Here is a 16,084-nt window from a genome sequence, read left to right on the forward strand (position 1 = left end):
ACGCCAGACCTGGAGGACGTGTGGAAGTAAATCTCACCTAAATCCGAGCCTGGTTCTCAGGAGATTGATATGGTCTTCAACTTCGACACAGTAAACCTAGGCCAGACACCAGGTAATTGGTTTCTACCCATTCCGTTCGACAACAACAACTTCGAGCGTTGCTTGACCAAGTGGCAGAAACTTCCAGAGACAACAGGGGCTTGGACAACCGTCTTCCTCGAGAATCACCACCAAGGTAGATCGGTGTCTCGTTTCGAATCAGATCTACCAGAGTTCAGAGAACGAGTCGCCAAAATGCTGGCAACACTTCTTGCAACTATGACAGGGACACTGTTTCTGTATCAAGGCCAGGAGATTGGCATGATCAACGGACCCGAGTCCTGGTCAGCAAATGAATACAAGTGCGTGCGATCCGTTAACTAAATCCAATACATTCGTGACTGCACGAACCACAATCCTGCTGCCATCGAAGAAGCCATTAAGGATTTACAGCGTGTCGCGAGAGATCATGCCTGAGTTCCCATGCAATGGGATAACACGCCCAACACAGGTTCACCAATAGTGGTGCAGTACCGTGGATGACTGTTCTTGATAACTATCGCGAGATAAATGTCTCTACTCGACTTGGAAACAAAAACACTGTTCTCGAGCATTGGCGAGAAATACTGAAGCTTCGAAGGAAATATTCGTCACTCTTTGTATATGGAACATTTACTCCTGTGAATGACCATCAGGATTTACTGGCTTTCATAAAAACAGACCCGAAGACTGGTGCTATGGCAATGACGGTTGCAAACCTGTCTCAATCGGAAGTTGCTCTTCCGAAAGTTGAGGGAGGTCCACTTGGGTCGATGCAGCCTTTAATGACCAACTACGCTGGCGCTGTTGCAAAGTCGGTACTTGGACCTTACGAAGCGAGGGTTTACCTGATGGCTTGAACGTGACACATTGGATGAAATCTTGGTAAACCGTGTATTTTAGGACTAATCATATAGTGGATTTACATATATGGAGGCACAGTCCCAAACCTTTCCAAACAGAAATACCGTGAATCGACACCCTCTTTCTCCTCTTCAATTGCTCTTTGCCCACGCCAGTTGCAAGATCTGTGAGGACTCTAGAATTCCACCAGGAATCCGATATACTATTCAAAGTTTCTAGCGCCCAATCTAACTCTGCGCCATCAGTAGTTTCGACAGCGTACATGAATAGTGGCCACATAAAAGCCGGATGAAGTGCTACCTCCTAGCTAACCTGCTCAATGCCTTGCCTAATGGCTACCCGTGCATTGGAGATTGGGAGAGAAATAGGTTGAGATCTACCGTAGGCACGCGCGTGGGAGATCAGTTCGGCCTGATAGCATATTCGACAGAGACAAGCCACGAGCTTCAGCTTGGCACTATCACCAGCTCCCCAGCTTGTTTCATCCATCACGACGTCGACGAATAGAGGCCGACCTTCCCATAAATACTGCAACTGTTGCTCCAAACTTTTAGATATTTTCTCCACATCCCTCACGTATTTCAGAGTACCTCTTGATCGGTGATGACGATTAAGGCAGGAAACCTGGAGGCTGATATCCTGCAGTTCAAAGTAAAAGTGGAAAAGAGACTGCTGGATGGCATCATTCGTCGCATCCTCACCAGTAGCTTTCACGACTTGTAGCTGCGTTGAAGATGAAATGTGATGACTCCTTCGAAGCAGAGTAATGACCTTCAGGCTCAGTATCCCACGCCTCCCAGATGCATCGCTTTGGTGTGGAAGAGATGCAACTACGAGATTATCCTCCTTGCCAACGGAGACCAGGCTTGAGGCTCTGCACGCTGTTAAAGTCGCTTTATCAGCGTGCCCTCTTGCTTCAAAAGAATTGGGACTGTTTCTTGCTGCGCAACTACTTCGAAGCAATTTGACGACTCAGACACGTAAATCATAGGTATCGACAATGTCACGGTCTACGTCGACACTCCATCGGGCCCAGGTCTAATTAAGAATGAGAATGTTGCTTATATTCCCGGATCCCATTGAAACCTCTTTGGCCTAATCGTATACCACTGCACAGGATGCGATTCGGTATCTTGACGCTCTGTTACAAAGTCGAGTGGTGCTCTGCGGCCTCCGGATGATGCGCTAGCTACATATTTACACTCATCTGTTGTCCGAAGTTTTTTTATTGCAAGATCTCAAATTCTTGGGGTAGCAGAATCGCAATGATAAATATGCAAGCGTAGTATGATACGTACTATTACTATATAGCCTCTTTAATACCTCATCTTTCCTTTCTATTTACTGAACACCATTAGGCGATGAGAATTAGCCATGTATACCATTAGTCCGCTCTCGAATAAGCTCCCGTCTTTGTTTCTCCTGTTCTAAAAAAGAAATGTCAGTTGGGGTCGTAGCTACATAGACGGATCCTCTTACCTTCATCATACGCAATCAACTCGTCAAGTCCACACCCTGACCGCACCGTGGGAAGCACGGAAACTTTCTTGTCCGTAATAACTTCTAGAAGCGCTGGTCCCTGCGAATGAACAAGCCACTTCAGGCTCTCTGCTAATTCCTTTGGATCTGACACCCACCGGGCTTGCACATGCATCGCCTCGGAGAGCGCCACAAAGTCCGGGTTAACCTGGTGCATATACGCATAGCGGTCCTACTAGTAGATATTTTATAGCTGTGTGACCATGCCCTGCTCTTCGGTGTTAAGTAACAACACCTTGACGCCGACATTGAACTGTGCCGCAGTAGATAACTCGGACAAAGTCATACTAAACGAGGCATCCTCGACAATATCGATAATTAAAGCGTCTAGGTGCGCCATCTTGGCGCCAATGGCTGCGGGAAGTCCGTATTCCATGGTGCCGAGTCCGCCAGAGGTTATCATAGAGCGAGGTTTGCGCCAGGTAATATGGTGTGCCGCCCACATTTAATGTTGGCCAACGCCGGTGGTAATGTACGTGTTGTCCTTCCAATCTGCCATGAGATTGTCCAGCTCCTCGATGACAACCTGCGGCTGGATAAGTCCCTGACGAGATGAGCGGTCGAAGCTGGATAGAGGCCATATCTTCTTCCACTCGTCATTTTTACGTAGCCAGTCTCTGCGCTTCTCGCCCCAAGGAGCACATGGCTTGAGTAAAGGCAACAGCCGCTTCAGATTGGCTGCAACGTCGCCTTCTATAGCTTCTATAGCTTGAACAACCTTGTTGATGTTTTTCGGAACTATTTCAAAGTGCACTATCCCTCCTCTTCCCTCCTTCCCAGCTGCGTACGTGGCAGGAGCAAATCTGGACACATTCATAGTCACTCGGTCATCGAAACGCGCATCGAGAGCCAAGATTAGGCCGGCTTCCTCCATAGACATGTTTGCGTACGCCGTGACATGCAGCCCAAGCATGTGAAGCGCTTTATCGTCAATTTCATCGAATGCACCGAGGCCTTGTAGTGTTGTTGTGACATGGATGGAACAGCGGTCGGCTAGCTGCTTCAGAAGCTGTGGACCATCTTTTGAAAGAACAACGTCTTGCCCGGCATAGATGACTGGCTGGCGAGAGATATTAATCAGACGGGCGAAGCGCCTCAGGTCGGCCTCAAGCTGGCGATCCCTAGTTTCGGCCGCCATCTGATAACGGATCGAGCGGGACGGCAGATGAGCCCTCGCAGCGACCGGTCTTCGTAAGATGTCGACAGTAACATCCTGTGGCAGATCGACAAGAACAGGGCCCGGCCTCCCCGTTGTCGCAACCTCAAACGCCTCATTGATACGCTGCGGCAACTCGTCGATATGCCTAACCATAACGTTCCACTTAGTGCAAGCCCGCGAAATGTCAATCGTGTCAGCTTCCTGGAGAGCATCACTCCCAAGAGCCGTCGTCAGGACCTGCCCACAGAACACCACTAGCGGCGTGCCGTCGGATAGCGCGTCTTGCATCGGAGTCACCATGTTGGTGACTCCAGGTCCCGATGTGACAAGCAGGACGCCGGGCTTTCCGGATGCTCTGGCGTAGCCTTGGGCCATATGCCCGGCGCCTTGTTCGTGTTTGGGTAGGACTAACTTAAAGTCGTCAGATTGATAGATGGCATGGAAAACTAGGAGGGCATTTATTAAGGCCCTTTATAATAGCTTATATAATAAGTAGCTTAAGGCTATTTAATAGTAAACTAAGAAGGTATTAAAAAACACTAAGCTTTAATAAAAATAAGAAGGATAATATATTAAATCTTATATAAATATAATTACCTAAAGTTAAATATTATTAGTATAAATAATATAAAAGGATTTTTTTTTTAAAGTTAAAATGCCTATCTAGTAATATATAAAGTAAAGCTAAAGGTATTAAAGTAAGATAATAAAATAAGATATTTATTTTTAATATAATATAATATAAGGTATTATATTTTTTTTTTAAGTTTATAAGTTAGCCTTAAAAGGTATATCTAAGCATCTCTAAAGTCTAATAAAATTTAAATATTTATTACCCCTTAGTAAGCAAAGCTTTATTAAGTTAATATTATTATAATTAGCTGCCTTAATTATAGCCTAAACCTAGCTGCATATAACCTAGCTAGAGGGCCTTACTTGCTCTTCAGCTGGCCCTAATCTTCTTCCTGCAATCCACTTCAAAGGCCACTTTATCGCCGACCCCTGCAGATACCACGCTTAAATTATCTACTGCCTAGTAAGTAATCTGATCTGACTTCCCCTTTATATACCTTATAATTATAACCGCTAATAGCATTATAGCTTCACTGCCACAATGCCTATCAGAAGAAGCCTATAACTACCTAATCCTAATAAGCCTTATCTAATAAAAGGCTATAATATAACCTATAAAATTAAGTAAGCTATTAAGATAATTATAATAAGCTTTATAATATAGTAATAGAAATTAGAATAAACTAGGAAAAAGAGGATAATACTAGCTATATTAGATTAGTAATCTTTAGTTATAAGATCCTCCTGCTTATATGGCCTTACTATTAGCTAATTAATAAAGGCTTTCTTAATTGCAAGATAGAGCTGCTTTATAAGCTAGAAGGGAAGTTACTTAGAGGGGTAAATCTAAGCCGGAGGGAAAGGGAATTCGTCAAGGCCCTTCGCCTAGGCGGCTTGCACGATAAGTGGCTCGAGGCCATCCGGTGGCAGGCCAAGAAGGTACTGGAGAAGACTAAGCCTCGATGAAGGCAAGGGGGACGGCATACCGCGTGATCTGCTATGGATGGAAGAGGGGTAATCGTGGGGTTTGGGAAGAAAATGTATTGAGTTTTTTATAAGTTCAGTTGCCTAAAGTCAAAGACCTGAAGTCGTAACTGACGTCGGCGTCGGCGGCGTAAAGAGGGTCAAATGGGTCACGGGACACAGCACGTGACAGATTCAATGGATTAGCCAAACATCAGTGCACTATTAATATAAACAGGGGATAAGGTATTATATATTATATTAAAAAATATAATAATCTTAATATTAAGTCTTAGTAGATTATATAACTACTACCTTAAACCTTAAGATTTAATTAAATAAGTAGCCTTAATCTATAAGTATAAAGAAGATATTTTCCTTATTCTTAGAAGGCTAAATACCCTCTTTATTATTACCTTATTAAGGTAATTACTATTAAGGCTTTAATACTAAAAGGCTATATTAAAATAAGCTAAGAACCTTAACTTTTATTATAAGATATACTATTATATAAATATTATTAATAATAGTTAACCTAGCTATAGCTATTTAATCTTAGTAATTAATAATTATATAATTAATCCTTTAATAGATATTAATAGGCTTAAGTTTAAGTATATCTTTATTTTATATTCCTTTCTATAGTATTATAAAATTACAAGAAAATACTTATTATATATTAATAAATTACTATTAATATAATAAGTTAATTTAATAATCTTTGATTATTAAATATAGCTCCTTAGTATTAAGAAAGATATATCTCTTATTAAATATATTATAGGCTAAATAGAGGTATTAGAAGACCTAGCTAATTACTTAGAATAGGGTTAAGGTATATTAAGGTAATAGTAGGCCTTTATTAATAGTATTATATTAGGCGGCGGCAACTTATAGCCTATACTAGGCATAGTTTATAAAATTAAAGTATATAATTTAGTTAATTAAATTAATAGTATAAATATTATATTATAGGAATTAAGGGCTATTATAGGGTAAAGGAGGGGCAATAAAGGGGGGAAAAGGTAAATTAAGAAAAGAAGGTTTTAGTATTTAGGGAAAAATTATAAATATTAGTAGGCTGAGGCTAGCTTAGCAGGTTAGTAATAGATTAGATTAGGTTATAAGATAATGCAGTAAGAGAAATATAAGTTAAGGATAAATATAGTTAAATAATACTTAGGATAAAAGGAATTAAATAAGTTATAAGAAATAATATATAATAAATTTAATAAATTAATTAAATATTATTATATAAGTAATATAAATAGGGGGTTTTATATAATATATAATAATTAGAAGAAAATATTAAATATTATAATAAAACTACTAGGGTTATAATATTATATTACTTATAAAAGCTTTTAGTATTATATAAATTTACTTTTATTTTTAATTAGGGACTATAAATATATTTATTAATTAATCTATAATAAGTTATTTAGTAGTTTAGCTTTAAAATATTAGAAGTTATAGCTATTAATACCCTGCTTAGACTATTTATTATATTAACAGGAATAGGGCGGGGCGGGGCACGCGAGGCTTATAAGCTCTTAAGAGATAAACCAGTAGCTAAATTGTTAATAGGGTAATGTTAATAGTTCTGCGAACTACCAGAGCGTGCACGGATAAAAAGGATGTATTACAACGCATTTCGTGGGCCATGATGTGTGTATTGCGTTGCAATGTTCACTGCAATCATTGTAGTAGGGGTTGGTATACACACTATTGAACTCCACAACTGGGGGGTTATTATGGTATCATTTTTTGCGGAGAAATTGACCTTCATTCGTTTGAGAAATCTATGATTGAAGTTACGTGGTTGATAATCCGCCCTGGGGGCGTACAGAGACTTTTAAGACGGGATGTACTGCACCTAATTAAATCGTCTCATCCCAGCGCCTCCTTAAATTATCTATTAAAATAGCCTCCTCGCCAGGCCTGAATTGCAATCTCCACAACCCCGGCCCCTGGCGCCAAAACACCTCCACAATGCCGCCCGGCCCAACTGCTATAGCGGCCGGCTCATCGTGTGAACGCAAGGATCCCCTGTACGTGGTTATATCCGCAACGAGTTCGACATGACGATGGTGCAGGTCTGCTTCGCAAACGCGGTTGCTAGCGTCGAGGAAGTACATGAGGTGATCTTGCGGGGGAGGGGCCATGCATGAACACCGTATCCGGAAATCTGTGACTTGGGCTGGTATGGTGACGGGTTGCTGGGGGTCGAGGGAGAGGAACAGGGGGTATCGTGCCGATGTTAGGCCCGTTATCGCGGCGACTTGGAGGCCGTGGTGGAATTGGATTGAGGTGAGACCTTGGTCATCCTGCCGCCTATTCGTCAGCGTAACTATTCTTCGGGCCAGGGGCAGCGTAGGCTTACGTTTGGCATTTTGCAACAGGGTAGTCGGAACGGACCCTTCGCCTCTCTTTCGCAAGTCCAAAGGGCCGTGTGAATACTTCCATCCTCGCTCGACTGATGCTTGTCCCTCATTTGGGTCGCAACTATAAGATATCTCCCATCGGCCGTGAAATTACAGGCTTCCGACGCAACAGTCATGCCATCAAAAGAGCTGGGTCCGCGAATCGAGATGGTGACGGCCCAGTCGAAGTCCACCTTGTGCTCCGACAGGCGAACAAGCAGAACCCGTGCTGCAAGGCCAACAGCAACAAACGAGTTGCATCGAGAAATTGCCAAGCACAGCGGCGTCATGTCCTGAAGTGGCAGCACTGCCGATCTCTCAGCCAGCCCTAAATGGTCCAATACGACTAGGAACTTGCCCGTGGCGCCCTGCGATACGATGGCAGCTATCATTCCGCAACCCTCGGCCACAAAGAGCGTGCTTCCGGGGGTTGCTTGTCCGCCTTCTCCTTGGCGGAGAATGGGGATGAGGTCAATGAGCCTTCCGCTGTCGCCTTGGGCATTGAGGCGAGCTATGGCGAGGCTGTTTTTTTCCCAGAGGAGGATAGATACCCCGTCGGAGGAGAAGCAAAAGGAAAGATATCTGATATCACCGCTGTTGCCCATCGAGACGATTGACGACGCGGCGTCAGGCTTCGGTCTTTTGAATCGTGTAAGAAACGACCACCGATGCGATCTTGGCGAGACCTGTACAGCAGAACTGTTGAAATCGCGGTCGGATGAGAGAGGCACATCATTGTCGGGTCGACGGACATAACACGGCGCGTAGTTTGCTATGGTCGGGTCGACGGGAATAGGCAGCGAGGATTCTGTTTGTGGCGTCAGAACCTGTCTCGAGGTATGAGGTGGTATCGGCGGCTCAGACTCGGATCTCAGATCAAACGAGCGGGGGGATAGTCTGGTCGTTTTGGCGCCTGGAGAAGAGCGCGAGGGAGAAAGCGTCGAGTGAGTACCGACTGGGACTTCGGCAGGGAGCTCGGGAATGTGAGGATGAGGAAGTTCTGGGGGGGTCGGTTGCCCGCTCCTCGAATCGAGTGATAGTGGTAGCCTGCGGACGGTATGGATTCGCGAACCGCACTTTGGGCAGAGAGCGATATTCTCGACGGCGAAGTTGAAGAGACTAGACTGGCGGCAAGAGGGGTCAGCTGAGAAGGACACAATTGCCAGAGTTCCAGTGCAGAGCGAAACTGATGGAATCGCATATCGAAGGAACCTGGACGAGCTGGCCTACATCTGAAGGGGACTGGGTCAACTTGGTCAACGGCGGCCACCCAGGCTCAATCAAGTGGAGGTAGGGGCAGTCGACCATGAGGAACGCCTCAGACCAGAAGGGAATGGGCCCGCTTTCGAAAGCTGCCACCGGTACTGGCCCATGTCTGGACATGGTCTGCTCTCTGCCCTTTGCCCTTTGCTTCGGCTGCAAGAAACGGTGCAACATTTGCTGGGCCAGATGCAAGAGGGGCGGTCCACGGACGGGAACCTACCCATTTGACAGTGTTCCCAAATGCCAGGAAAGGGGACTTGACCTTCTGCCGCCGGGTGGGGGCTCTCCGGCACTACGTAATTAGTAGTTTATGATTTGGAGGTGAGATGACAAAAGAGCAAATCTGTAATATGCAATCTGCACAGATGTCCATTCCTAAAGCTTTGTAGTCCTACATTGCTTTTCCTGCCAGGAAAGTTACCACGTTATGTACATCTGATAGATCAGCCAGCTGTAAAAGGCTCTAAATTAGCGCTTATACCACGTATTAAGCCACCCTTTCTCGTCGAGTAGGGCGGGTTAAAACCTCTGCTTTTTCAAGCGCAGCCCCAAGCCATCGGCGCCAAAGGCCGAAATGGCTTGGGCTATTTTTAACAGGCTGAGACTTCCATCACATAACTGGCCCGCTGGTGTGCACGCCGCTCGCTGCGCAGCCTCATGTGCCGCTAGTCACTGTGGGCTGAGCAACCAGTTGAGCCTGGTCTGGATGCATAGCAATCCAAACTTAGTCCCCTAGCTGGAAACACTGGGGCGGCATTCAAAGCCCCCATGTGCCGACGCCGGATAATAAGAACAGGATCCCAAGGACATCACCCAAGAGCTCACCGACTGGTGTCTGGGTACTCCTCTCTTCCATGCCGGCCCATCTCGACTCGAAGTTGACTAGCAGCATTTTGCAGTCCTTCTTTTAGCTTTTTATTTTGTATATTTGTTTTGCACAACCAAACAAAAATGGAACAAGTCGGTAGTGCCAAGGAATTTCCTTCCCAAAACATCATCTCAAGAAGGCCCGTCGGGATTGCCATGTCCAGTTTGGTATCACCGGGCACTCCATCTTATCCTCCATCCACCTATCCGCCGTCGATTCATCCCGCGTCTCCCGAACAAGACAATGTGAGCCAGAGTCACGGTGGACACACCATCACCTTACTACGAACTCCTGAGCGATTAGGACCCTATAGTCAACCCTACTCACTCGAGGATGGTGGAAATGCTGCCATCCAGCCGGGGAATCAGTTGAGGTTGGTCTCCTGACATCTACTAACCCCCGTTGTCTCCAAGTCTGATCCTTTCAACTCAGCGCCGAACTGACGGAGCGGCATGTAAACATGATGGCCTTCTCGCAGTGTGTCGGCATCGGGCTCTTCCTCCAGGCCGGCAGGGTCATATACCTCGCCGGACCAGGCCTTGGTGCCATCGCGTACATTGTCACTGGGACCGTTCTGTGGTCATGTGCTGCATGCCTTGGCGAGATGACAGCCCTGTTTCCCGTCAAGGGCCCCATCATCGAATTTCCTCGTCGATTTCTGGACGAGTCTCTGGGATATACTGCGGGGTGGATGACATGGTAAGTTGATAAATTCATACAAGTCACCTTAGGCATTGGTGAAGTAACCCTCAAACAATGACGCCAATGACAGGTTTTCCTGGATTGTGCTTGTAGCCGCCGAGCTTGTGGCTATAACTCACATTTTCCAGTTCCGATATCCTCAAGAGCTCCTCCAAGCAGCCAGATACCCTGATCCCACACTCGAATTCTATCCCAGCGCGTCACCCGCGGTCTACGTCCTTTGCTTCTTTCTCATCATGTTGACTTTCAACATGCTCCCAGTACGGTGGTTTGGCCGACTGGAGTACATCTTCGGCACTATCAAGATGCTCTTCATCATCACCCTTATCCTTTTCAACGTCATTATCCATATTCAACAGCCTGTCAAGCGTGGAGCCTTCTGGACCTACAATGAGCCCTACTCGTTCGCTGCCCGAAATATGACCCTCCCAAACAAGAATGTAGTCCAGGGAGATGCCGGCCGCCTCCTCGGTGTTTGGGAAGCTATGACGACCTGCCTCTTCGGCATGATCGGCTTTGAAACCATTGCTATCACAGCAGCTGAGAACAAGGATCTTCGAACGGAAGAAACCGTGAAGATTGGCACCCGCAAAATCAGCCTCCGCATTATAACCCTCTACACGCTCGCGACCTTCACCGTCGGTCTTAACGTCCCGTACACGTATCCCACCATCGTGGACAACGCCGTCATCTCCTTTGGCTTCGGCCAAAACTCAGCCTTTGTCGCCTCTCCAGTAATTAACCGACTGAGGGTCTGGCCGTACATCGTCAACGACTTCATCATTTTTTCAGCCACCACGGCGGGGGCCAATGGACTGTACAACGCGTCGCGGACGCTGCATGCGCTGGCCAGCATCCATGAGGTTTGGCCGAATTGGGGACCCGTACAGGCTCTTCGTCGGAGGCTCGAACGGACGAACTATGGGGTGCCCCATGCAGCCGTGGTTCTCAGTGCGTGCTTTGGACTCATGGGATTCCTAGCTTGTAACCCGGATTCGCAGAAGATTCTAGGTCGGATGGTTCGGTGTTGTGTTGTCTCCATGATGATTACGTATGGGCTCGTGGCAGCAAGTTTCATCGAGTTCTACAAGAGGTGAGTACAACTGAAAGTTTCCAAGCAGCGCGCTTTCTAAATACGATATTAGTGTGGAAGGTGCCGCAGCCGGTCAGACCATGGAAGTGGTCGACATCTATAATCCATTAGTCAGGCAGCTCTACGACCGCAGCAATCCGCGATATCCATACAGGTCACACGGCCAGTGCCTCCGGGCATACTATGCGGTACTCGCATGCAGCCTCTTCGTCATCTTCAACGGGTGGAGGACCTTTATCAGCCCTGTAAACATTAAAGACTTCTTCGGGTGCTACATCGCCGTGGGTTGTCTCCTTCCCAGTTAGCATCAGTTCCTCTTTGACGCAATGCTGACAGATTCTTTTCAGATCCTTCTGATGGCTATGATATCAACCATGTATCAAATCAAATTCTGGGGTTGGGACCCCCGCAAGTGGAGGAGAAGGGTATCGGATAACCGACTTGAAAGGCCTCAGCCAATGACGGCCGACTCGGTCCCCCGGCGAGGACAGCTGACATTGGTCGCCGCCGGTGAGATGGCCGATGGTTCTAGGCGCGTCGAGAATATTAGGAGGTTTGGAAGGTGGTTACTTGTCTGGTTAAAGTAGGCGATTATTTAAGACAACTGATATCTTACGGAAGTGTTGTCAGTCTGAGTAGCAGGTTACAACTTGTCGTTTATATAATTCGTAAAGGGAAACAAAACATTTCAACCTTCCATATAACGGGATTTACTTTCCTTGCCTCTAGGACTGGCGGAAGCTGATAATAGAGAGTACGTCGAACACAAGTCGACGCAAGTTGACGTTGTATTGGAGTTGAAGAATTAAAGGCCTAGTTGAGCGAGACAAGATGTGATGAGAGATTTCGGTCAAAGTCTTAGATCTCTGACGAGAGGTGCTTGTGGAGAAGCACCCCGATACGATCAGGAGCATGGCGGACCTCGCATTGACGTACCATGCGAAGGGCCGATACTCCAGGGGGGAATCAGCACTTAGAAATCCCAGACAACAGCACGAACTTCTGGTTTCGTATAGCTTAATTGGGTACCTGTATGCCTGGATACGTTGAAAATACATTTTTTAGTCTCAAATCTGCGTTTCTGTTATATTACGAGGGTTAGAATGAACGACCGTAAGGGCGGTCAGAGAATAAATAGAAGGCCGTTAAGCGTTACATTTCCATTTGCTAGCCGATACTGGGAAATTCGGACCTGATACAATGCCTTTCGGGAACTTCCTATAACCTCTAGTCAGGAAGACGATAATCTAAGCATAATCGATACCGGACCAGTCTATTACGACGAGGAGATAGTCGACGCTCATAGTAGCGAGAAGCGCGAAGATCAGACAGAGTCTAGGAGTCCAGATGTCTTCGCTGTAATACCAGTCCATTATCGACACTGGGGGACGTTATTATCTGTTAAGTGTATTGGTATAGTACTTCGTGTTACCTAACAGCGCTACTCCAAACAGACCCATCATAAGGGTCATAAGACACCTGGCAAATAAGTAATTATACCCTGTTTATATGTCTGGCAATTCTTATATTTTTAAAACGCATAAACTCTAAGACTAATATTACCTATTTGTAGAGATATCAGTTAGGTGCTAGTACAGACTCTGGGGTTTCAGCTTTATCTTATTGTTATCGATATAATACATGTCGCGAAGCAATAACTAATTGATGCAAATAGGTGACAAAAGAATTCGCGTGACTAGCGACCAGCATTTCTAATACCCCAGGGCGACTTACTCTCGAAGTTATACCCGGTATATGGATACATAATTCTTCCTTCGAAATTGCGTCTCTCAGCACCAGCCATCTTAATTCCCTTCCCTTCCATCTCCGCACCTAACACGACGTTAATCCATTAACTCTTTACGATATCTTCCTCTAACCTTATAATATCCTCCTTCCCTCTTTAATCCTCTCTTATTCCTCCTCCTATTAACTCATTCTTTAAAAAAGCACCTATATCTAAAAAGAGGCAGTAACTCATGCTATAGATTATTATAAAATTCTAACTCACACCTATTAAATAAGCGCATTAAGCCTCCTTTACTTGAATAACCAGGGACTATAGAAGTGATCTGCCTGGTTCTCGCAGTTTGCTAAAGGCTTTGCGGATTGCCGGCTACGCGAAGCTGTTCCTCCTTTTAGACATGAGCTGGTCTAGAAAGTTCCCTCGGGTGGATGTACTAATCGTAGAAATATCGTCCTTAACATGCCTGAAAGAACTATCGCTCGATTTACATCATACTGCGAAAGCTGTTATAAGGTGGCAGGAGGATAATATAATATAATTCTTAATAAAGCCAGATCTAAGATTGAGCGCTATTACACTTAATACGAGGTTTAATAGGGAGGCTACTTTTTTTAAGCTAGGTATGCCTATTAAGCTTAAGGGGTTAGATATTATTATAAATGCCATAGTTTAAGTTTATACTTTGTTTATTATTTCTCTTATAATTATTAAGAATCTAACTATTCCTATAGTAATAGGGGAGGCATTTAAGTCTATTACTCTTAGTCTTAACTTTCTATTAAAGTATACTCTTACTATTATTATCTACACTGCTGGTATTAAGCTATTATCTCTATTTAAAACATCCTCTGCCATAGTCCTTAATACTATCTATAATCTATCTAAGGCCACTGCCTTCTCTGTTTATATTAATATTTATACCACGCCTCCTAAGCTATAATACATTAGTAATACAGCCATTTCAGGTCTCTTTAAGTCCCATAGCACCTAATACTATATCACCAGTTTATATAGCGCTATTAGAGGTAAACTTATTAAGCCCTTAGGCAACACAGCCGCACCACCATTATACAATAAAACCACATCCCGTCCACCGCCTCTGCCTCACTTAATTAAACTTTCCAGTGAAAAACATCCTTGCCAAGATACTAAAACGAAATTCGACGATATTACCCTTCTCTGGGACAAACTCCGCGCTATCAAGGAAGTGCAAAGCCGAGTCGAAGCCTTAGAGACTAAGAACGAGAAGCTGAAACAGCAAAACAAGGAACTAGTCGAAGGCATAGATAAGCTCTAAGAGCAATACGACGCGCTAAAACATCTTTTTGCGGCGCTTAATTCGAAGAATAAGGAGTTCACTAATATATATAACTCCTTATTCTCAGAATTGCATAAAGATATAGATAGGGTTGAGGGGGTTGTTAATTTTATCCAGGAGGGGCAAGTTCGTGAAGAATTGCTTAAGGTGATTAAGAATGTTATTATCAAGGAGATTATAACGCGGCTGGCGAACAGGTAAGCCCCGTTGCCGTCGTTTCTAAACTCATCATTCACCTCAGGCTATAGGACAAGTTTATCGAGGCTCTTAATCCCCACCACAGCGGTGCCTGTCTTAGACCGCCAATTAAGAGACACCATCGACCGTGTTAAAGATATAACAGTCCTTGCACACGCGTCGCTTCAGCCGTCGCTAACATACCCCAAGATAAGCGACTCATCGCTTCGCCCCCAGCACCCTTCACTCCAATCAGTCCCATCGCCCTGATTGCCATCGGCACCGTCTCCCAACCCGTCGTCGTCTTACCCAAGTCGACCATCCGAGCAATCAGCGCTTTCGGCATTAAAAAACAGTTAGCGCTCATCATCGTTTCGACTGATGCCGAACCTTGACTTCTAGAAGGGACTCACTCCTGGTGATGACGTGAAGCTTGGAGACTGAATGAAGCTAAGTTACACTGGCTGGCTGGCTGGGTATAATGCCTTGCTATATTATCGGTCATTTAGTGACTGCATTCTAAATAATTCCATTGTCAGCAGCACAAGCACAAGGGCTCAACGTACCTCCCCTAGTCCTACAGTCCAAAATCAATTGATGTATAATTAATTTAAATGTTGACTGGGTCGCCACCCTGAACGTTAGTCAGCAGCCTCCTGGACGGGTCGCCTGTTATATCAGTAACCCTGCCTTTTGTACCTTGCCATATAAATTACTATAGAGCGCTACCTTGGCCGGGTCGCCGCATTCTCCGGGTCGCGCTCGGGAAATGTATTCAAAAAGAGAAAACGTTTTTTCTCTGAACAACCCGTCATCCCAAGCCTCAATATTACTATATAAGCACCTAAACAGGGTAGAAATCTAAAGTCTGTCATTGGTCCGGAAGCCGAAACGCGGCGAGTTTTGGGCATTAATACTGGAGAAGGTAATTTGGTCGGACCCATTTAATCTGTAAAGCTGTGGTGTGCGGAGGTTGAAGGGGGCTTTTCAAGTTTCAGTAATGCAAAAAACCACCTAAAAAGTGCTTGTTTTAGCAAACATTAAATATATTTTCTACGCCTCCCTTCTGTCGTTCTTATAGTTATATCATGCTAAAACCAGTCTAGAATGCTCTTTTATCTTTTCTCAGGAAGTTACGCGCGTAAGGTCTTCTCATAGTAACGAAGAACATCTGCGTCTGAACCAATATGCAAAACCGCCCGCCTTAGGAGAGTATAAATGTGAGTCAGGAGAAATATGATTGTATAATGGCCTTGCAGCCATTCTAGTGTGATTCGTATTTGTTGGCTCCTTAAACCATCTTTAAGCCACCGTAAC

General features: G+C 45.0%; 5 protein-coding genes across 5 annotated transcripts; 2 read left to right on the plus strand and 3 right to left on the minus strand.

Moving 5' to 3' along the window:
• Window positions 1–69: 69 nt before the first annotated feature.
• Window positions 70–938, plus strand: FOIG_13796 (uncharacterized protein; the record flags this gene model as incomplete). Its single annotated transcript, XM_031214967.1, has 2 exons — window positions 70–401; window positions 551–938. 2 exons carry the CDS (start codon window positions 70–72, stop codon window positions 936–938), a joined length of 720 nt encoding a protein of 239 aa, XP_031055238.1.
• Window positions 939–2,310: 1,372 nt separating this feature from the next.
• Window positions 2,311–2,884, minus strand: FOIG_13797 (acetolactate synthase I/II/III large subunit; the record flags this gene model as incomplete). The annotated part of the gene is made up of 3 exons (XM_031214968.1): window positions 2,311–2,369; window positions 2,422–2,629; window positions 2,684–2,884. The coding sequence occupies 3 exons, from the start codon at window positions 2,882–2,884 to the stop codon at window positions 2,311–2,313; spliced, it is 468 nt and encodes a 155-aa protein (XP_031055239.1).
• Window positions 2,885–2,926: 42 nt separating this feature from the next.
• FOIG_13798 (acetolactate synthase I/II/III large subunit) lies at window positions 2,927–4,015 on the minus strand (the record flags this gene model as incomplete). The annotated part of the gene is made up of 1 exon (XM_031214969.1): window positions 2,927–4,015. One exon carries the CDS (start codon window positions 4,013–4,015, stop codon window positions 2,927–2,929), a length of 1,089 nt encoding a protein of 362 aa, XP_031055240.1.
• Window positions 4,016–7,056: 3,041 nt separating this feature from the next.
• Window positions 7,057–8,982, minus strand: FOIG_13799 (uncharacterized protein; the record flags this gene model as incomplete). Its single annotated transcript, XM_031214970.1, has 3 exons — window positions 7,057–7,503; window positions 7,560–8,723; window positions 8,830–8,982. The coding sequence occupies 3 exons, from the start codon at window positions 8,980–8,982 to the stop codon at window positions 7,057–7,059; spliced, it is 1,764 nt and encodes a 587-aa protein (XP_031055241.1).
• A 1,211-nt stretch (window positions 8,983–10,193) lies between these two features.
• Window positions 10,194–12,112, plus strand: FOIG_13800 (uncharacterized protein; the record flags this gene model as incomplete). Its single annotated transcript, XM_031214971.1, has 4 exons — window positions 10,194–10,429; window positions 10,503–11,525; window positions 11,578–11,806; window positions 11,873–12,112. 4 exons carry the CDS (start codon window positions 10,194–10,196, stop codon window positions 12,110–12,112), a joined length of 1,728 nt encoding a protein of 575 aa, XP_031055242.1.
• Window positions 12,113–16,084: the final 3,972 nt, after the last annotated feature.

This window comes from Fusarium odoratissimum, assembly GCF_000260195.1.
Source record: "Fusarium odoratissimum NRRL 54006 unplaced genomic scaffold supercont1.36, whole genome shotgun sequence".
Taxonomy (NCBI): Eukaryota; Fungi; Ascomycota; class Sordariomycetes; order Hypocreales; family Nectriaceae; genus Fusarium; species Fusarium odoratissimum.